The 22,490-nt window shown below is 44.2% G+C and overlaps 2 protein-coding genes across 4 annotated transcripts in view; one reads left to right on the top strand and one right to left on the bottom strand.

Annotated features, from left to right (window-relative positions):
- Nucleotides 1-16,034, bottom strand: part of Strump (WASH complex subunit strump) — a 30,958-nt gene extending 14,924 nt beyond the window's left edge. Inside the window, exons 1-14 of one of the 3 annotated variants that reach the window (XM_084578275.1) lie at nt 15,779-16,034; nt 14,674-14,911; nt 13,905-14,011; nt 12,075-12,159; nt 11,113-11,213; nt 10,422-10,614; nt 8,720-8,872; nt 8,047-8,160; nt 6,786-6,963; nt 5,949-6,073; nt 4,312-4,441; nt 2,150-2,262; nt 1,513-1,679; nt 812-887 (exon numbers count right to left, since the gene is read on the bottom strand). In XM_084578275.1, coding sequence (XP_084434401.1) covers nt 812-887; nt 1,513-1,679; nt 2,150-2,262; nt 4,312-4,441; nt 5,949-6,073; nt 6,786-6,963; nt 8,047-8,160; nt 8,720-8,872; nt 10,422-10,614; nt 11,113-11,213; nt 12,075-12,159; nt 13,905-14,011; nt 14,674-14,895 — 1,764 coding nt within the window. In that variant the 5' untranslated portion in view covers nt 14,896-14,911; nt 15,779-16,034. The remainder of the gene's footprint in view (nt 1-811; nt 888-1,512; nt 1,680-2,149; nt 2,263-4,311; nt 4,442-5,948; nt 6,074-6,785; nt 6,964-8,046; nt 8,161-8,719; nt 8,873-10,421; nt 10,615-11,112; nt 11,214-12,074; nt 12,160-13,904; nt 14,012-14,673; nt 14,912-15,778) is intronic. The other 2 variants (XM_084578278.1, XM_084578277.1) reach the window with 2 other exon arrangements.
- A 476-nt stretch (nt 16,035-16,510) lies between these two features.
- On the top strand, nt 16,511-20,953 carry LOC146178449 (uncharacterized). The gene is made up of 3 exons (XM_084578274.1): nt 16,511-16,752; nt 17,275-17,407; nt 18,293-20,953. Exons 1-3 carry the CDS (start codon nt 16,591-16,593, stop codon nt 19,123-19,125), a joined length of 1,128 nt encoding a protein of 375 aa, XP_084434400.1. The 5' UTR covers nt 16,511-16,590; the 3' UTR covers nt 19,126-20,953.
- Nucleotides 20,954-22,490: the final 1,537 nt, after the last annotated feature.

The following is a 22,490-nucleotide window of genomic DNA, read 5'->3' as shown; positions in this document are numbered from 1 at the left end:
AAAATACTTCATGTTTGGAAAACTCATTACAATAATGATGAAGACGACAAAAGCGGGAAGAAGTCTGGTTTCTATTCTCTAAGGCACCGCATACCACTCATGATAGAGGTGCATAAAAGCATACTCATATCATTTGACTGTAATTAGCAGCCTCCAAAAAAGAAAATCAATCATAATTATTTGAAATCAGGGGGACAAGAAAACATTAATAAAGAAATTATTGCCTATATCGTATTATCTGTCTAGGTTGTAAAAAATTCTCCTGTGCAAGCTACTGGACGATTTGGACTAAATACTGACCACAGGGTAGCTTGTGATCGTCTACATTTTTTGTTAAGTAATTTAACATTAGAACATGGCCTGAATTTTTGGGAATTGGCAAAAAGACTGTAGCCAGCTGTGACAGAGCTTTTCGTCGAGGCAAGCGGGGCAGCCAATTTGGCAGACTGAGCAATATGGCAAAACGTTTCAATCTTAGATGTTAGCATACATTTTCTCAAGTTATGCATAGACAGGAACATTTCGCTGTAAATTTGTCTTGCGCCTCTTTAGTCTCCAATGACTGAAATAGCAGTTTCTCATTAGCAGGCAGTTGGCTTGAATTTTGCCCATTTCCAGCTGTTACATTTGGCCATCACACCAGCATAAGGCAGTGGAACTCAACTGCGGCAAACAGTGTAGGCAAACAGCTTTAGGACTACCAATTAGAGACCATCGACTGCAGAAACAGTGAAATGCAAACCACTCTTTGTACGAACGATTGAACACTCTGGTCGTAACTGACAAGTACCAAATGCAAGCAGCTTCACACCTTGAGGAATGTTGCCCGGAGATTGATGACCATTGATGGGTCTTCTTTGATTCCCTTCTGCATGAATGGTGTGTAGCTGGAATTCACAATGCAAGACAACGCAAGTGAGACAGACATAAATAAAACCACAAAACCTGAACCCCTCTCTCGGTTGATATTGAGCAGAGACAGACAAACACATCCTTTAACTAATTCAATGAACACTACAACATGCTTTGCATAGCATGACTACACTATGATGCATTTGGTTCAACAAATAACGAAGTGCGAATGTTCAGTTTTCATTCGATCTAGCAGTAAGTGCACAGCCCTGTGCTTCCTTTATACTGCTAGTTCATTCGTCGTGACATGTTTAGCATATTTACTTCAAACTGCCACAATAAAAACAAAGGGAGCAGGAAAGCATGACAGCATACATAAACAGCGGCTAGCCAAAAACCAAGCCGATTTGGTGTTGGCTAATCTTGCCAGCAAGAGTTACCACTACCAAGGTCTGATATAATTCAATACCTACCTACTGTAGCAATTTGCAAATACTATGTTCACTCACATAATGATTTTGAAGCAACACATATCACAGCTCCTTTTAGCAAAGAATGAAAAAAAAAAAAAAAAAAAAAAAAAAATGAACGCTTTGCAGCAATCTAAAGAAATGGGCTGCTCAAGAATGACAGCGAGAGGGACTGCAATGCATAAAACACCTGTCGATGATCTCCCAGGCATAGGAGAGGTCAGCGATGACTTCGAGCGTGACGAGCACTTCCTCCTTGACGTTGATGATACGCAGCATGCTGTGCAGGTACTGCCGCGTCTCACTCAGGAACTGCTTCACCTGTAGGTTGCTCTCCAGCTGGTGAAACTGCTCAACCTGCATAGAACAAAGAAAGAGCCAAATCACCAGCTAAAAGCAAAAATGTGATTTTGATGCCACCAGTAGTTTGTACATTTGGTATTGTAGGGACTAAAGTATCAATTTAACAACTGGTATATTTCAACCAAGCTAGTTTGAATGACAGTATACTCCGCAACCAAGCAATAGGAAAGACGTGAAAACCTGGCTGAGATCAAGCATGCACACTCTCTAGGCAGTCAAGTAACCATAATAAACTCATTCAACCAGATATCTGTTGTGAACAGCCGTTACACAAACTGCAAGGGACATGAAATGACGATAAAGAATTGGTTCTTTGTGTACAGCCTTCCGCAGGTTTCACAACAGCAACTCACCTCTGCTGGTTTAATGGTTTTATGAAGTTACAGAACGTGAGAACTGTGTAAAGTAGCAAGAGAAATGCTGCAAGTGTGTATCTAGGAAGCGAGGACACTGCCAGCCGGTACCTCTTCTAAGGCCTGAATGAGCTGGACGATCTTGCGGCCGGTCCCTGTCGTGTCCTCATAGTTGAGGGAGTCAATCTGCTTGCTCATCTCCGAGAACCACGCCTGCAGGTTAGCTGCAAATTTCAAAACACAATCGAACCAGTTTGTTCCACGCTACAGAAAGCATAACAATACAGCAGCAACTTCTTTGCTATGTGTATTTTTTTTCCTGAATAGTTCTAACCTTTGCATCATCTGGCTTTTTGCATCAGTCTGCAAATTCTAAATGCAAATGCCTTTTTCTGCATGACAAAGCTACTGATGACTGTGAAGATAAAAGTTTCCAGTCGCACGTCCAACTTCTTGAAAAATATAAGAGCCTATTCGGCTAAAATGACCCTCTATAGCAGTCAACTATCCTGCTCTGTCTTGACATGAATGATTGATTCCTGGGCACTTCGAACATGTCCCTGGTAAAAAGATACCAGAGACCAACAGTGGTGAACTATAATCAAAAAGCAAAATAGAAAGAGCAAATGGAAGAAGAATTAACAAACACCAGCAAGTAATAATAGTTGGTTCACAGGAAGGGAAAGGCGCAGAATCTGTCACACTAGTTTCTGTGGACACCTGACCGCGCCCTAAGGGAAGGGAGGAAGGTGGGAGTGAAAGTGGAAAGAGAGAAAGCGGAGCCGTAGTGGAGGGCTACGGAGTAATTTAGACCACCTGGGGATCTTTAACGTGCGCTGACATCGTACAGCACACGGACGCCACTTCGTTTCGCCTCCATCGAAACGCAGCCGCCGAGGTCGGGTTCGAACCCGGGCACTCCGGACAGTAGTCGGGCGTCTTACCACTGCACCACCCCGGCGGGGCCCAGCAAGTATCCAGGCAAGCTTTGTCTGCCAAGCCTAAAACACACTGCAAATCTCGGTAACCAAAGAGACCACAGGGTCCAAGAAAAAACAATGCCCAGAAGGCTGTCCTATTATGGCTTGCAAGAATTACACCAGCTTATGACTTCCATTTCCTGTCACGCAATACCAATCTTATGACCTCTGTAGCAAACTAAACATCTTCTGTCAAACAAAAATACTTTTGATGCTTGCTGAGCCTACCCAAAATGTGGCACTGTTCATTCTTTGCCACTTGCTGCAGTCAAGCTAATTATCAAGCAGCTAAAACACTCCAAAGAATTCACTATATCAGCCAGCCCAACCAGCAGCTGTAAATTGCCTATTGTTACCCAAACAATCTCAAACACATAGGTGCCTGCCGAGGTTTTCTGGAAAATCAGTGCTAGAAGAAAAAAAAGCTGTTTCCTCTCTGTCTCAAGGTGTAGCCCAACATTGAACATGCAGGGAAGTGCAATGCACACTGCTTCGTTGCTGAGCTACAGTCAAGGCTCTTTATATAGCAAACATGCAAAAAATTCAAAAAATTGCAAAACAGTTTGACATGGCTGAAATTAGAAATTTCAAATTTGTCAATAAAAACTCTAAAAGGAGAACTGCAATTTAGTCACTGAAATTTTTTTTCAAACAAGTTCCACAAGTTTTAACATTTTTTCGAAGTCACTCGTGCTGGTTTTGGAGGCCGTAAAAAACAGAGTGCGAAATGGCAGTTAGGGGTTGGTTTCCCTGCTTCAATGAAGTTTCAAGTAAAACATAGGACAGCACAGTGAGAGTTATTGCTGTCTTCACCACCTCTGAGACAGCCTAGCCCAGGATGGCTATAGGCAGGATACAATTGACTACTGGTTCCAAATGAGTGCGATCCAGCTGGCTGTCAAACGTTTGCCACGCCGCAAGATCTCCCATGACGCTGTTAGAAAGTGCAAGATAAAGCGCAAACCGTGGCACGAGTGCTTGTCGCACCATCATCAGTTCCTCACGTTGTGAGGCAAAGACTGCTTTCTGTCATCTACGTGGGTACAGCTTAATGCTCTACAGTTCGATACGTCTGTTCTATGGCCAACCGCATCCAGCGCAAAAAGTTAGAATAACTATTTTGGAACAGTTTCATATAGGTAAAGATTCATGAATAATTCATAGCTACAATTCATCCATTCCAATGAGTGTTTCGTGGCTTCAGCAGAAACCTGTTCCCACTGTCCCTTTCTGTTCACACTGATATGTCCAAAGACGAACAGAATTTGACGAGAGGCAAACAGCATGACCCACCATTCTTCTCAACACGAGTCAGTGGCTTGGCACCCGAGTAGACCTCAGACAACTCCTGCAGGTGCTCTGTGCTTTCCTTCTTGAGGGAGTTCCACTTCTCGTGCTTCACTGACAGCAAGTGCTGAAACAGCTGCACAAAGAAGGTCACACAACATCACCTGGGGCTAGCAAGCAGATATGAGGCAACCCACAGATTGTAATGCCTCTACATTTCGGGACAAACGGGAAACGACCTTGGTACACACAGTGCTGTATTGTGCTCCCTGAATGGTGTATAATGTTTTAGTAGCCGCCTTGGCAATACTACGCACTGCATTTTTCAATTTGCGCAAGTTTATTTCTGTTAATTTCTGTGTCGAACTAACACTGAAAGCAGTTCAATAAAGAAAACTGGTTGCTTGGCCGACTGACCATTGAGCTTAAGAGATGCATGCAGTACCAATTAGGGACTTTTAACTACATTAGGCCTTTTGTAATATAACTATGTTCGTAAAATAATTCTACAGTGGGTAAGTTCCACAGCAGACAAAACTTACCGCGAAAAAGTGGATAATGTACAAATTGATTCTGCAACACAACCCAAAAGCCTTCAAGCAATACTTTCACGTCCAACTATGGTTAAAATTGAATGAAAAAGATGGAAATGAAGTTTGTCTCGAAATATCTGTTCTGGTAAATAGTGAAAAGTAGAAGAAAGAACAGAAGTGCAGCAACGTGAGGATACTCTTTCAGACATAACTGTCAGGTGCTTTTTATTCGGCTCATTTTTGTTCCAGGTGTATAGTATTTCGCAATGATTTCATGCTCCTTGTCTACAATTTTGTGTTTGGTAAAAGGACAACCACTAGCTAAGCAAGCCCACTCACTATATGACAACACGCAACGCACATTTAGCATGCGTTCACGCTTTAAGCCTGCGCCATGGGCTGTGCAGCCCTACATCACTGTGGAAGGGGCCAAACTGGCTCTGACCAACCCCGGATAATTACCATAACTGTTGGTATACAGCTCACAGCATGCATTGAAAAACATCACCTGGTGCAGCATGAAATGCGCAACACAGTTCTGCGTACTGGGTGTGGACAACGCAGCAAGAAAACTTTCATTTTCAGCCAAAATTTAGCTCCGCAGACAAAGCAACAAGTGCAGACAAACTGGAAAAGACTGTACCACACACTGCAATCTTGGCACACAGGCACTCCTATAATTGACCCTGACTGAAGAAGCTCAGGCACCATGGCTGGTAGTACTGCAGCTGCAGACTTTCGTTCAGCCGCTGGGCTCTTCAGCTTCAGTACCGAGCCAGTATGATACAATTAAGGAGTACTTCTTAACCTTACAGCTTCATTCATTTTGCAATTTCTGTCGATTGCAGTCAGACTGCATCAGCAAGTTCCTGTCTTTCTTACGTCCCCATCAACTGCAGACAAAGTGCAGGCAGCAGAGTGTTAAGGCAAAATTACAGAACAGATAGCATGCATGTCGACAGCACCATTAGGACGTTCTACATCTGCATCCTACTTTGACTTGACTGCTGAACCATAAGGACATTGAATAATATGCATTTTTGAACTACGCCACAGGAGCAATGATATATAGGCAGTGACTACTGCACAGTTGGGGACTCTGGTACGGACCTCCTTGAGTTTCAGCTCAAATTGGGCAGCTTGCAGCAGCAGCTGGAACACAGTGAGCGGCTGGTACTTGCTGTCCTGGTGCACCTGGTCCCGCAGCTGCCGACACCTCTTGTTCAGCTCCACACCTGTGGTTGAAGACCCAGAAATGGAATGGGAGTTCAGCAAAGCAGGAATCCAAGGTGGAGATGACAAAGACAACCCGCTGTTAAGGAAGCAGCACCGGATAGACAACAAGTGACCAACAGCATCTCCTACCTATGAGTGAAAAGACACCCTTGCAATGAGAAAATTTTTCGCATCGCTCTGTTCACTGCTTTTCTGTTGAGTCCGGGATGTGGTCCAGGTTAATAATAAAAGTAATAATAATTGGTTGACAGGAAGAGCAAGGCACAGTATTTGTCACACTTGTTTCTGTGAACACCTGAACCAGGCCATAAAGGAAGGGAGGAAGGTTGGAGTGAAAGTGGAAAGAGGAGCTGTAGTGAAGGGCTACAGAGTAATTTCGACCACTTGGGGATCTTTAATGTGCGCTGACATCGCAAAGCACACCGTTTCGCCTTCATAGAAACGCAGCCGCTGGCAGAGCGTGAAAAGCGGCGCATAGCAGCAGCAAATGACATTTGAATAAAATGCGCCAAAGTTACATATCTCACTTTTATTATAAAGGCATAAACAAAAGCCATTTAAATAACGAATAGAGCCATGTTATGGTGATGCATAGTGTGTATGCAATGTGTCCCTGTATAGAGAGGCAATGTAGAAGAAACGGCATGGGACACAAGAGAAGACACATGCACAGATGACAGGACAAGCGCTTGTCAGGTGTGAGTCTCTCACCCTGCGAAAGGCTGACGGTGTGCAGCAGCATCCAGCGGAGGGTGACGTTACATTCGCGCACTGTGTTGAGCAGCTTGGGCACATTGTCGAGCACAAACTCTTCCTCGAGCGCCCCTTCTTTGAGAAGCTGCTGCAGCCTGGGGATGAGCTTGTTGATGCGGTTATGGTACTTGAGGGCCTGGGAGAAGAGGAGGCACAGCGGTGACAAGGAGCGACATGCCATAACAAAGATGTCGGGGGACATTCCAACCGTGCGAGAACATTTTCCAACCATAAGCTATGAAGGAGGTTATAACGAGTAACAGGTTTATAATAGGTGAGGTGACACACTGACAATAGTCACGTGAGACATCTGTCGTGGGACTAACGATACTAGATAAGGTGACCTTAGAGGAATTCCTAAAATGCTTTATAAGCTGCGGGCTGCTTTCTTTTCCTCATGATATGTGATATGCTGACTGTACAAGCAGTTGTCTGCTTTTATTTTTGAAAACCTCGGCCTGAAACAGCTGAAACACATTTGTACAAAGTCAAATTTCAGAAGTTACTCGATTTCACAAAATGTTTTTCCCAACTGCAAGCTATTGAGATGTCAAAAATATTTTTCAACGTAAACCAGATGCACTCCACATGCCATTACAAGGAATCTTCAGAAAAACAGCCACAAGAAAGGTTCAGTAAGAAAATGCTAGTTGAGCAAATGTATTTTTGCAAAAACTGAATATAAATATTATATGCTTGTCACTTAATCACACATAAATATTGCATCTAAAATCAAATCAAGTAAAAAGTTAATATTATAGTCAAAGAACTGAAATTATGAAAAAAAAAAAAAACAAAACAAAAAAAAAAACACAACTGCTTGCTAATTTAGTGGAATAATTTTTTTATGCGCTAGTTATTGTATCCTATGTTCTGTATGTGTCACATGAAGTTTTATGTGAATGAGCCAAAAAGCCTTTGTTTTATCACGACATTTAGCAGTTTCATCCATCTCATAAAACCTCACAGGATTTTTTCCCTTGCGAAGGGAGGTGTTGGCTCACTCAAGCAAAAACCATCAGAGTCTCTACAAGGATGGAAGATGGTCTTTAGTCTAGAGTTTTGCTCATTTTGAATCATTTGGAGTTTTACCCTGTGACTTCCTTGAGTTTGTAAACATAATTTCTTTCAAACCTTAACAATGCTGCCTCGAAGAGTATCATCCTTAAAGCAAGAACAAAAAGAAAATAAACACTGGCTGTATCTCCATGTTACGTACCTGGTCTCGTACATTGCCGCTGTCCAGAGTGTTGAGCAAGGCCTGTCGGGCAGCCTTGTAAGGCTCCCAGGCATCCACCAGATTTACAGTCATGCCCATGTAGATGCTTATCACCTGAATGATTGACATGTAGTGCACACAGTTCATTATAGACAGCCCACACTCTTGCAACATGCATCCAGGACAGTAATGACAAATAAGAAAACCAGCATCAAAAATGAATAAAAAGCATGAAGAGAGGGGCTTGGTAATTAAAGAACACAAAAAAAGGTATTGTAAATTTAAAAGTATAGAACAATACAAGGAAATACTAGCTTTTAACTGCAATGAAAAATTAGACAGCAGCTCAGAAACAGTCCCTTGGTATTCAATACTGCAGAAGTGCCCATACTGAAAACAGGGATGGAAAGCATGCATTTGTGGACTTTATTCCTGCTACACAGCTCCTATGCTTTCATATTTGGAAGACAGGTGGCAGTGAAGGCATAAGTGTAGTTAAGGAGCCACTTCAAGAATGATTTCAGTCTCAGAGTCTGTCTTGTATGGTAATATAATAAATATGCAAGCAGTCACACTGAGAGACAAAGTGTGAAGGAATTAACAGGCAAATGCGGGAAGCAACAGAGCCTGCATGGAACAGCGAACTGAATATAAACAAAACGGACAGACTCACCCAGTTGTCAGGGAAGTACTTGTCTACAATCTCTCGCATCTTGGCCTGTTGGTTGTGCAAGATCTCGGGCGCAAAGTAGAGCACCACGTACAACATGGCCGCCTGCGTCGCCAGCGCCATGCTGCGATGCTCGGGAAGTGGGTAGGCTGCGATCTGTCAGAACAGGCACGAGCGAGAGCATATTCAATGCGATTCAAATGCACAGACCGACTGGTGGAGCTGTTCGCACTCTTCCTTCTAGGAGTCCAGAACTACAAACAGCATGGTAGAGACTGCCTTGCAGATAACTTTCACACTGTAGCATTTTCTGTGCAACCCAAAATGGATCTAAAGTCAAGGAGGAGGAGGAGGAAAAAACTTCATTAAAAAAAAAAAAAAATGTAAACACTCCCAGGAGGACCTCTTAGTCCAGGAGCCCTCAGGCTGTTCCTTCTAGCTTAGCCCGCTCGACCAGCCGTAACTGATCTGCAGGTTGCGTGGCTAGAAGGGCAGCCTCCCAGGAGGAGGGGGTGGGGTGTTTGACGGGAGGAACGCGGATTGGATGTGGGCATTCCCATAAGTAATGGTAGAGGGTGGGTGGGGTGGCGTTGCATGTGGTGCAGTACGGTGGGAAGTCCGTGGGGTGAAATATGTGGGCAAATTGAGGAGATGGAAACGAATGTGTTTGGAGTTGTCGCCAGTACGTGCTGTCGATGTGAGAAAGCGTGGGATGTGGTGGCGGCAACGTGGCATGGCAGCGACGATAGTACTGAACAATTGTAGTGTAGTCAAGAGGTTCGATGGTGGTGTATAATGAAGGTTTGGGGAAGACATCCACCGGCGCCCGGAAGCTTAGTCTAAAGTCAAAGCCAACACCCTGGTAGCTTGAATTTACTTAGGAAGGTAAAAAACGACGAGTTGTATTTTACACATAATCCCAGTATAAGTGTTCATGTCACTGAGAGCAGCGATTAATGAGACCCTGGCTGCCATTAGTAACATGTCCTCAAAGCTGAACTTCAATTTTTCTTAAAGCACTGCATGTTCAGAGAAAGCCTTAAGTAGGCTTTGAAGAATCATTTGAATAAGATTGAAGTAATGTTCACGGGTAATACTATTGCCATAAAGCTTCGTAGTGTTCATGTGCTCACGTTCATGTGCTCATGTGGTATTACCACTCTGTCTGTGACCCAAGATGTGACAAGATTTAGCTCAAACGATTGCAGCCATGCACAAATTTTTCTATGTCATTTGAAACTGCCGTAGCTGTTTCTGGTGCCTCATCTTGATTCCTTTTGTCAGCTTTTTAAACTGAAGACGGCCAAGAGTGGCAGTAATTCAACTTTTGAATGATTACTGAACAAGTTCATTGCCATCACTGCCAGAGTTGTTCAGTTCTTTATCGGTGCAATCAAGTTCAATAGAGAGCTTTTTTTTCTACTAATTATGCCTCATCCTGCTTATCTGCTATTCCTGACATTACTATCCCATGACCAATAGAATGAGAAGCGAGCGCTTGCTTAAACTTACTCCCCATATTTTTCAAGAGTTCTTAGGACTCTGGTTAATAATGTCGGGCAATAAACCTCTGCGACCTTCAGCACTGCTGCTGCTGCTGGGCAAAGTACTGGGCACACCTTGCTGTTGCAACCTTCGACGAGTGACGACATGTGCAAGTGTTTGTATCTAAGTGAAATAGAGAACCAGAGTGAGGTGTAAAGACCTGGTTGTAGACGTCGTCCGACCTGAGCCGGCCCAGGACCATGCTAATGTAGGTTTCGTTCAGGGTCACCCGCCGGAAATACTCGTCCGGGTAGTTGACTGGGCGCTTGGCTCCCGGCACAGATGAAAATCCCGTGCTCCGAAGGAGCTTGCAGACATCGTCAAAGTTGGACTCGTCGCTCGACCGTTGTGCACTGCGCACACGAGTGAAATATTCGAGAAATGCCTGTGATGCATGCTATGGCCCACTGCTCGCCATCAATTCTCTTCAATTCTGACAAAAGGCACAAAAAATACAAGACTCAAGCATGCTATAGATATTAATTCACAATTTCTTGCATGTCATTTCTGTAACAACATAGAATAAGTGCAACAAAAGTGGTAACAGCAAGCAGCAGGTCTCAAAGCGTCCATCTTGATGCTACGTATGCAAATTAAATATTACAGCTGACCCTTGATCGTTTTAGCTCGAAGGAGACCGAAAATGTGTTCAAAATGTGCAGAATTCAAATCACTCAGCCTTCTTTAACAGACTCGACACTAGCAGGACAAGAATGTCAATTCAAATAAATCTGCTGCTCAATTAATCAGAGTAGACTCTACAGACAAAAAACAACAACAAAAAGAATGATGCACAACTGCAAACAGACCACACAGATTTATCCCCAAGAGGCAAGTCAGACCGAGCTAACCTGTAGCGGTAATAGGCAACCAGCATGCGTTCCCGAATAATGCCTTCAATCTTCTGGTCAACGACGAGAAGTATGACGCCACACAGGAACAGGGCCTCGCACTGCGAGAATGAAAGGAAGACTAAGGTATTGGGCGTGTTGCCATTACAAACCACAGGGCAATCAAACAGCAGCAGTATAAAACGCTGTACAGGGCATACAATAAAATTTTAGTGATCTCATAAGCGATGGCCAATACTGAAATGTTATAGCACCAAGTGCTACACTGGCACTATGTATTACGATGAGCTGGACAGTGTGTGACAATATGCGACAATGTGTGACACTGCCTTATCGCAAATTTGAGCCCAGCACAATTATACGTGTCATCGCATTAGTAAATATCCTCATTGATAACTCGAGAACATTATCTGGTAAGAAATGAAAAGGAAAAGAGGTGTAATGGTTAAATCGGCATCAGCGGAGTAGTGTTTGCGAGAGTCATTTTGTTCGTAATGAGACCACAGAAGAAAGAGATGTTGAAAACGATGAATCAATTTAAAATCACTTCGCACTGAGGACACTAACATTTAACAGCCCCATGCCATACATACTGCTGCACAGGGAATGTACGCGAAACTGAAACTAAAAAGGAGCTTGGATTCCCTCGACACATTTACAAGTGAAAAGTGCAAATGTAGTGAAAGTGTTTGAATTTCAGAGAAGTGCAGTTGCTTTCATATTCACAGTTTAAGGCGGAAAACTTCCAAAACAGAGCCAACTTCTAGAGCTCCTACTTAAAATGACACACAAAAATGAGTATGAAATGTACAAACCGCAAATTCACAGCCTGAGAAAAAAATATATACATATAAGAAAAAAAAACAAAACACCAGTGAAACAAGCTGACTGAAGTGAACAAAGTAATAAAGGAAAACCAGCATTTGAGGACGCTGTTATGTTTAACAGCAGACCAGGCTCACCATAAGTTGCTTCCCATCATCGTTCACAAGCACAGACTCCAAGGATTGTTGGATGTAGATGCCCTCATCCAAGTCTTCAAGAAACCTGCACATTTGTGTGAAATTATGCATTGGAGATTTTAGCATGGCAAAAATATTCTTTAGTGCCCCAGAATAAGCCAGAATTACAAAGTTTCTAAGGTACAACATGGTGCGCGATTATACTGATCCACTGACAAAAGTAACGACACGCAATTAAGTAACACAGTTACTACAGCTATTTACAAGCGATACTGCTCAATGAAATAAATAAGCCTCCAAGCCAAAACGCCGGTAGAGTGTGGCCTAAATACTTTTAAGGACTACAAAAAAAAAGGTCGTCAAACCTTATTGTTCCATTAGAAACGCTTGTTTCAAAAAGTCCGGTTTGGTTTACGGTGTTTAAAGTCCCAAAGTGACTAAGGCTGTGTGAGACACCATAGTGGAGGGCTTCGGAAATTTTGACAACCTGTGGTTCTTTAATGTGCACTGACATCGCACAGCACACGGGAACCTTGCTTTTTGCTTTCATTGAAAAGCAGCCACTGCAGCCGATCTTCAGTCCCGCATCTTTTGGCACAAAAGTCGAGCACCCAAACCTCTGCACCGCCGCTAGTGGGCAACGGCTAGTATTCAATATGGTGAGATATCCAGCTCTATGTCCCACTGCCACATGTACTCAGTGAAAGCCAAGACTGAATGAAAGGTAGAGGATGAATAAGTTTATTTTTGATCATCAATCAGTAGAAGTAGCATGGTGAAGGGAAACATGTCCTGAAATTAAAAGTGGCTCACTAGTAAACGTGCACTCTATACTACGTAAAGTCAGGCACTTTTTGTATGTACTGCACGAGTGTCAACTGTTGGCACTAGTGTGCTGGAACACAAAGGAGAGGAGAAGGCATGTGAGTGTAAGGGCATTCCCTTTTACTTCTTCAGTTGGAATGACTGTTGTCTGCTAGGCTGTTTCGATTAGTGTGAAGCAACCTCAGCTAGCCTATATTTGGCTTTTATGCATCGGAGCCCCAAGGAACTGCGACCACTTGCTTCTATCTGCTGCATATAGCGCAGGTGGTATCTCTTTGGAGCACTCACTTTCGACCAACATCTTAGCCTGCTCTCAATATTGGTGCAATAAATTAGTTAAAAGAAACATTCTTTAGACACCTGCAAATATAACCGAACCTGAGCATCGTACTTGTAATGTTATGCACCAGCACCAATTTAAGTAACAGACATGAGGCAAACTGAACACGAAACAAACATTCTCAGGACTTGGCCATCAAATTTGCTTCACGGGGCCGATTCGCACGAAGTAGGGCAGCCAAGCAGATGACATTGGCTCCAGTAGAATGATTAATCTGCATGCTTTTTTCCCTTCCCAATCTATGCTCTGCTTCGCCTTGGTGCCGCTGCTCTGGGCAGTTGACGCTCGGGTGATACTTTAAAAACATGATAGACTGTACAGGCATAAAGCCGGAGACTTTATAAAAGATGATACTCTTATGCACATCCCCCCCCTCCCCCAAAAATTACTTCCAGCTAAAATCATTCCTTGACGAAGGAGTTTTGTGATGCCAGGGCAGAGTTTCCAAGAAGAGCTTCAGGCACGCATGCAAAATTGCACCAGCAAAGCATCCTGTGCATTTCTGCTTTGATAAACACTTGTACAAGTCAAAACAACCATGAGTGATATGCATGATATGCATGCATCACTGTATAGTACCTATTCGTCAAACAAAAAGACAATGCATGGTTCAAACAAGCACCACTTTGAATTTACTCTTGTTGAAATGTTATGACGAAACGCACCGGTTTAGGTCAATGGTGTATTTGTGAATACTCTCAAATGCCAGATAGAACCTGGTCAAGATGTCGATGTAATTCTCCCTCAGCTCTTCATCCCGGTCCTGCAGTTGCTGCAAAAGTGACAAAAAGAAGCTTGGTCCATCCATATTGTTCTTAAAAAAGCAACAACAAGGAGTTTTGAGCAGGTTGCACTTCCCCCTTCAAAAAACATAGCTGGACGTGTTACTACTTCATGATTAACTTTCTTGACTTTGTGATAGTTGCTATGACTCGGTCGTTGCTTACTGGTACAAAAATGACAAGTGAAAGAACTCTAAGGAGTCATAACACTGTGAAGGCCATCAATCTTAAAAACCTTTTTTGTGTGTAAGCACCTCCTGTTATGGTCATAGCTTTATGTCAGCATTATATAATAAGCTGGGTAGCAGGCAAGAAATTTTTTCTAGCGTAAAGACCAGCGGTTAGGAGCCATAAAAATGCAGACCGAGAGTTAAGCACAGCCACTGGTAGTAACACCAAGTATTTCAGTTCCAGAAAATATAAGAACATATTAATAATCAACATTTTTGTTCTGTCATTTCGTGGTAAGCTCCTTTTTTTGTCAGTTTTGCTACCACCTGCTATCGAGTTAAACGATGCCTACACATGTCAGCAGTGATGATGAAATAAACAAATCGAACTTATAAAAGTTACATCTAAAGCTTTCTCCGAACTTCAACATTCAATTAAAGAAATCCAACATCAATAAAATTGTAGGCCAGCCCTTTCTTACATCATTCGTTTCAATCTTGTTCTCGAACACTTCGATGGCCTTGAAGTAGCTGTAGTCGAGGAGGATTTCGCCATACTCGGACACATCCTTGCGGTTGTCAAGCTTGAAAATGGATGGCACCACATCCGACAGTCGTAGAAGCTCAGCAATGATGGCGTTGCCCCTTGAGACGAGGTGCAGCAGCGTTTGGCCACAGGCGTTGTTCTCGGCCAGGAAATCCATGGTGCCAGTCCCTCAGCTGCAAATTCACACGTCATTATTAAACACTAAAGGAAACTTTCTTTTTAGGAAGAAAAGTGGATATCTTTTTCTCAGCTGTGAAATGTGCGAGCTGAAGAGCAGGCGGCAGCTTTACTGTAAGCAGACCCAACAATGCTTGGACTGAGGCCTGTGGGCCAGCATTCAGTGCTGCTGCTCAGAAGTGCTCTTAAGTTATGTGGCATTCTTGAATGGCTTTTGCACATGTAATATATCCCGATTACGCCAAGAAATTCGTTATATCCAGTGCGCGTTAAGTTAGGTGCGGCCCTGTTTGAACGTATGGTTTCCGAGATAAGGCTCAGACTAGCTACCAAGTAATTTTTAATGCGGTATTCACTTTCCTAGCCATCGAAGTTCAAGAAAAGTAGTGAAATTTCGCGAACACTTTTGTCGGTATCAGACCTGCCTTCTATGCAGAACTTTGAACGCAATTGCAATTCCAAAGCCGCTGTTTTTAAATTTACAGTCTGCATCAAGTAGCATGCAGTACTGAACAGACCATTCTACGACTGGCAAGTAGCACGTAACCGAAATTACTCGAGCAGCTTTGCAGATCGTAATTTATTTAAACAGCGTCGATCAGCCTACGACACAACAGTTTGTAACACGCACTCACAGCGCCTCAGTAGTTGTTAAAATTTCTTTTACCACTCTTTCGGAATCGAAGGTAGTAATACAAGCCGGACACTCCGCCCCTTCTGAAATTACTGCTGCGCCATAGCAAGGCGATTTAATAGGGAAGGGTGGAGTAAAATGTCTTGATGCCTGCGGTGACGAGACCGCTTCACACGACAGTACTGAGTTTTTATTCGGTTTAGTCAACGTAGTCGTCGAGCTCGCTCACCAACCGATGTCGGAGAAACGAAAACTTGCCCCCTCATGCGCGGGTTTCAGATGAATAAACCATGTTGCAAGGTCCTTTGCCAGCCAAGCCGTTCAGAAGCAGAAGATGAAAGCCGAAATATAGCCGAAATGTATGATCTGATGGCAATCAAACTGTGTAAGAGCCGCGAACCAAACGCCCATTTACTGCAAAAACGCGCTCTACGATTCTACCATGCTGCTATCATCTATCCATCCTTGATAGAGGTAGGAGAGCTCACTCTCGCTGAGATCACATAGGTGGCGCGGCCTTCGCTTTTATTTATGTTTAGGGGTTTTGAGTATTCGAGTAAAACAAATGCCGATTGAAATAAACATTTTCGTAAATTAAAGTCAAGTGAATATTTGAACACCCTTTTAAATGCGGCTTCAAAGCAAACGCTCAGGTAGGAAAGTTTCTGAGATCAGGAAAAATGGTCCGACTGATCCGAACAACGTTCTTCGATAGATCCAAGAAAGCTGGGCCCGACCCCAAGGAGGTTAAATTACAGTGTACACTGTAGTTAATTAAGTAGCGTCAACATGTGAAGATTGCCGCCCAAAGTGCTTTCGCGCGCTGTTTTTGTTTTTTGTTTTGGCTGATTGTGTAGCCAGCTTTTATTAGCTTCCTCCGTTCCGGCTTCCTCCTTTCCAGCGGTGCAAGCAGAGAAAGAGATTGGTGCAAGCAACCATGGGTGCAAGTAACGCGCGGCGGCGGCGAAGAGGCGCATATCGTCATGCGTTTTGCTGCGGTTCGCGTATCTTAGCACTGTTCATTGGAGTCTTTTGTTCGAAATGCCGGTTTGCTGCGCTTTCGGGTGCAGCACAAATGAGCGTGATGGCAAGCGGTTATTCAGAATACCGTCCGTGAATCGAGATGCGGCGCGGAGGAAGGTTTGGCTTCTCCGAATCGGTCGGGCGAATTTCAAAGCAACACCATGGTCGCGCCTCTGTGAGGTGAGCAATTTCTCATCCCTTACCTAATATGCTGCCACGCGCTGTGTACGAATTCATTCATTTACCCGCCCAGCTAAGTGTCATATACCCGTGCATCATATTTAAAGACTCAGTTATGCTTTCTGAGGTGTTGTCTTTGTCGTGAATGTAAGCTAACTGTATCTTTTGAGTGTGTCGCCGCATTTAACGAAGCAGTGCCGGCTCTTAGGACCAAGCATATTGTTTGACTCATATTCGCGTTTTAAAAAAAGGAAAAGAAGCTCATGGATCGCGAGGATCAATGCTCGCGTCGTTTTCGCGACGCTCGAAGACAAATCCCGCGCGTACAATGTTGCGCAGAATTTTGTCGCATAGGAACTCAAAACGAAGCCCGCGTAGGCAGCGAAGGGTAAATAAAAAAAAAATTATGTATGCACTCAAAACCTCGCTGTCATATATGTTCGAGCCAAGAATGCTGTGTTGTTTTCTTTAAAGCAGCACGGTTTTATTGCGTCATTGTTTTCCTGTTTTACCGTTGAGCAGGACCATTTCACGGAGGATCAGTTTGAGCCGCTGGTTCTCCAAAGCTGTGGCATAAAGAAATTGAAACCCGATGCCCTCCCATCGCTCTTCGTACATCTAAAACAGTCGACGACCCGGAAGCCGCCAGCCAAACGTGAGATTACGTCTAACATGTGTTCTGGACTTCGTATTAATTCTTGGTGCGCGCCACCGTTGCTGTTGAATAAGCAGTAGTACAGTTGAAAAAAAAAAAAAAAAAAAAAAAAAAAACTACTTCCATGCTTCTAAAGTTTACCGGTAGCTCACAATTCAGTCAAAGCTGCAAAGAAACCACATAGACTGTAGCTTCCGCCGCCTAGTTGAAATTTTTTTCAATCATGTTGCGCACTTTAGCATATGCCTGACTGACGGAGGTGAAGGCGAGTTCAGCCGACGCTGAAATTGTGTATGTATGGTGTCTCACGTTGACAACTGAAAATGAAACCGTTTTAGCGCAAAATCTCCCTAAACATTCTGTATTGATGTTTCAGCAGCCAGTAATATCTTAACATGTACAAATGGAGGCAAAATATAAGCTGAAATTCTCTGGTGAGACCCGGCGCCAGCGCTTTTACCAGCGCCTGCTCTGAAGAGCGTCTGCTGGTAGTGCACCGCGTAGCAGGAACCACGGTCGAAACGAGAGAGGAGGTGGCGCTACTTTTAGTTCATTGAGGTGCTCTAGTTAGAATCAGTATATTGACTCTATAATTATGTCAGAACTTGGTCCTACTTCTCGACCAAAGTTTGCTGCTCTTGAGTATCGACCAAATTGGTCTTGCCCTCGGAGGAAGGAAAGACGTAAAAAGTTTGTGTATTAGCTCTATGATGTGAACTCATCAAGGGTTTAGAATCATATCTTGTAAAATTTAAAAGATATCATGTGACAGCTTGTTGTTGCTGTTGGTTCTGAGCATGGAAGAAGTGTTCTATGCTCGCACACCCTTGGAACCACCTACGTGCGCGGCGAAATGCATTCTCTGCAACGGTCCCCATTTCACAGGGTCTAAGGATTGCAAAGAATGCCACAACTGCCCGGGCAGCAAGAGAAAAACACCCGCCCCCGCCGATGACACGGCGAACCAGTTGACTGCCCGGCAGTCCCGCACCAGGCACCGGTCCAACTCTGCTAATCGCAGCTGCTCTCACAACCGCTCTGATTCAACAGCGAGGACGAACTCCAAGTCACCCAACTACCGGAAGCGGTCGCAATCCTTCCCGCCTCTGACCAATCAGCCCATGCTCGACAAACAGGTGAGCTGGGGCCCGCAATCTTCCTCCCTCATCCGTGAGAACGCCTTACTTAAGGCCCAGTTAGAGAAAAAGGACCAACAAATTCAACAACAGAGCGTGCAAATAGCCAAGCTTAGTAACCAGCTACAGCTTTTACTGGAGAAATTGTCCCCCACAGAGCGAAAGGAAGTTCAACCTCTCACTCCCCATACAGCACAGAACCTTCCACCCCTTTCCCGATCTTCTGTCCCCGCAGCGATCCCCACACCTTCCACCTCCCACAACGCCCCGACGAAGTGTAAGGCTACGGAACAGACCGCACAGCAAACAACAAACCAAAGCCAATCAGACCTCCTCACTTCTCTTTCTCTCCTGGAACAAAAGCTAGCCGAAAAGTTCGAAGCGATGGCCCAAAGCACAAATTCGTGGGCCACCGACCTCAGCACTCGGTTGACAGCGATCGAGCAGCAGCAAACTTCCCAAGCGAAAATTGTAGCCCTACTCCAGTCCAAGCTCAATCACATCATAACCACCCAACCCAAAACCTCGACTACTCCCACTTGCAACCTACCTAACGATGGCAGGAAACCGCAAGGAAATTAGAGTGTGGCAGTGAAATTGCAGTAATTTTCGCTCTAAGTGCAGCAATCTGCAACTCCACATCCAATCTCTGTCTGAGGCAGAAATACCTACAGTCATCACACAAGAAACGCATGCTCCTGTTAAACTCAACTACACCCCCCATACACCAACAAACACATCCGTGCATAAAGTAGCTACATTGGGACAACGCAACCACACCGCTAAGGATCACCTCATGGAATAAGAACATATCGACTGCCATCTCATTAAACTCCTACCCACGATCAGAATGATCCCCAGTCTCTTTATTGTAAACATTTATAGCCACCCTAAGGGTAAAGCAGCTCCCCTCATGGCAGCACTACGAAAAGTATTACAGATCAGCACACGCCACCCGTTGATCGTGGTAGGTGACTTCAACGCTCGACACGTCAGTTGGGGCTATACATCTAATTGCTGCAAGGGATCCAAACTGGGTGCTCCTACAAGAGGGCTTTACACTGGTCAACGAACCATAACACATGCACATATTTAGCATCACCCTCAACCCGATGGTGGCCCACAAACTAATAACACAAATCCCAAACCTCTCCCACATCCTCTATGCGGAGACATTACCCTATGGACAACCATGGGAAACGTAGGAAAACATAGTAAACACTCTTCAAGCGGAAGCGAACGTAGTGGCAATGCACGCAGTATCCATAGGCCTAGCGTGCTCCCCCATCAAATCCGAACTCTTGTTGCTCCACCTAAACCCCCGCCTTACCAAGCAAAAACATGCCTCCATATACATCACTATATATGGGCTCCCAGTACCCGACGTCAGCAAAGGTCTCGGAATGTTCTTGCAAAACAATGGACTCAACACAGAAACTATCCTCAAACTGACTATCGCCACCTATCAAATATTAGACTGATCAAACGAATAGCAAACAAGCACAGAGGCATTTGAGAGCACATTTCCTTGTACAGGCATTCGTCATCAGTCGAATGGTCTAGTCTCTCCCATATCTCTATATTACTAAGGCAGAAACGGAAAAAGTGGACGCATTCATTCGTCAGGTGTACAAAACAGCACTTCACCTCCTGAAACATAGATTTTAAACTGGCCATCCAAAATTTTGCAAGAGGGCAAATACACCCAGTCGCCCATCACATCTTAACCTCTGGCTCCACAGCTCCTCGACCCATTCACATTGTCTGGGTACCAGACTGCAGGCAACCTCGACCACGAGGCAGCCCACTCAACTGCTGGAGCGCACGTCAACCGAGCGGGGCATACCAAAGACTGGGGGAGTACACGGGACAGACTTTTCACCTATCATGATATAACTCTTAACTACCGAAAATGATGACCTTTCGATCCCCCACCTCACACCTCTCTTTCGAAACCCCATCAAATAATCTGGTGGCAGCTACTAGCTAAAATCTTTCCCTCTCCAGCTTGGTTGGCCTTGGCACAACCAGGCGGGTATGACCCCACATGCTCTCTATGTGGCGCACCTAGAGCCACCTTCAATCACATGTTTTTATGCAAAGATTTCAAGTCGCCGCTCTAATGGGGCCTCACGGACAAAGAGGGTTGGGAGATCACGGTCTCCAGCTCGGACCCAGCAGCGCAAAAGATGCTGGTTAACTGGGCTGAAGCGGTCGCTGTCAGGCACGGCCTGACAGACACCAGCTGGGATCAGGAACAACCTCAATCTTTGTAATGTACCCTGGTTCCCACAATAAATGTTTTACCACCATCACCATCCTAAATGGTCCTAAGATGGGAGGGGGAGGCGGCAGTGTCCATCCAGATGTCGATGCGGACAGATTCACTCTAGCCAAGGCCCTGGGGTTTAGAGGTAACAAAGGAGGCGTGAATGAATCGACAGTGGAGGTTAGCAAGAGATGTTTGTAAGATTGGTGGATAAATAGCAACGAGAGGACGCATGGAAACTAAATTGAAATTAAACAAGGGTATTTAAAGATAACCCCTATCTAAAAGTAAAGCCGTTAATGTTCAAGAGTTATCGAAGTTACAAAGCATAAAAAACAAAAGTTCAGCATGGTGATTGCTATCACCACCCTGTTTCGAAGGGGATGCTAATAACATCGTCCGTCCATCCATCCGTCCAGGGTGATGGATGCAGACGCATGCATGCTTCTAACTTAGGGCAGGCAGGCAAGGCAGGTAGATAGATAGAAAGAGAGAGAGCAACTTTATTTCATCAGAAGCGTAGATGGATGAATGAATGTTAAGAGCGTCCCCTTTGAAACGGGGTGGCGATAGTAATCACCATGCTCAACTTTTCTTTTTTATGCTTAGATAACTCTTCAACATTCACAACTTTACTTTTAGATACGGGTCATCTTTAAATACACTTGTTTAATTTCAATTTAGCTTCCATGTGTCCCCCGCCCTGCTATTTATCCACCAATTTTGTAAACATCTCTTGCTAACCTCTACCGCCGATTCATTTACACTTCCTTTGTTACCTCTAAACCCCATGGCCTTGGCTAGAGTGACTCTGTCTGCATCAACATCTGGATGGACACAGCCACACCACAGTACAAGATGTTCAATTGTTCCTTGGCATATTGCCGCATACCATTCAAATCTGTAGTTGTTACAGCCGCTGGAATGTGAACTTATCAATGTGATTGTAGCAAACAGATCAATTCTGTACTCTTTTTTTTGTTCATGCTCGTTGTTGCGAGGCACAGCTTGTTTTTTTGTCGTGCAAGATGCAACGAGATGTGTCTCGAAGATTCCTGCCACTTGCGTATTCTTGTGCTCTGCAATGTTCTAGGTTGTGCTAGTCACCGTTTGTGGCTTTATCTAGATGTTTCCTTGCCACCTTTAAATTGAGCATTTGTCGGACCTGGGTGAACCACCCGCGTAATTGCTTTATATAAATAAACTTTATTCTCTCTCGTTGTGACGACATTCTTTGTTCGACGACCGCCGAGCACGATTGTTGCTATCACTGCCGCCGAACCGCTTAGTTTTGCGGGTTCAAGTTTGCCCAATAAAGAGTTTATTCAGTGCACTCCCAGACTCTTCATTTTTGCCATCAGCCTTGTCACCGCCACGTGACAATATACCGCACAAAGCACTTTCATCTTCTTGATTGAACTTCCTTTGTAGCATCGGGTTCTAAGACGTCCTGATCTAGCTTCAAAGAGAAGGCTGCTGTCTCTTGAGTTGTCACAGAAGGTTTCCTTCTTAATTTGAGTTTTTCATTTTCTATATGTATATGCCTAGGGTCGGCGTCTTTTCGATTGAATTATTCCAGTTTTTAGCCTCTGTGTTCTTTACCAGTCGTTTAATGTTCTTTATATCTCGGTCCTGCCTTCCTACATACTTATTGGTTAGTTTTCTGGTCCTTTTACGC

Source organism: Amblyomma maculatum, chromosome 9 (assembly GCF_055883805.1).
Source record: "Amblyomma maculatum isolate TAMU_Amacu chromosome 9, ASM5588380v1, whole genome shotgun sequence".
NCBI lineage: Eukaryota > Metazoa > Arthropoda > Arachnida > Ixodida > Ixodidae > Amblyomma > Amblyomma maculatum.
The sequence above is the reverse complement of the archived record's forward strand: the minus strand, read 5'-3'. Positions and strand labels throughout refer to the sequence as shown.

Bases quoted from the DNA above. Each gene is read 5' to 3' on its own strand.
- LOC146178449 (XM_084578274.1), top strand. From the start codon at position 16,591: ATGCCGGTTTGCTGCGCTTTCGGGTGCAGCACAAATGAGCGTGATGGC. The intron at 16,753-17,274 runs GTGAGCAATTTC...ACCGTTGAGCAG, and splicing joins CATGGTCGCGCCTCTGTGAG to GACCATTTCACGGAGGATCA. The intron at 17,408-18,292 runs GTGAGATTACGT...CCCATTTCACAG, and splicing joins CCGGAAGCCGCCAGCCAAAC to GGTCTAAGGATTGCAAAGAA.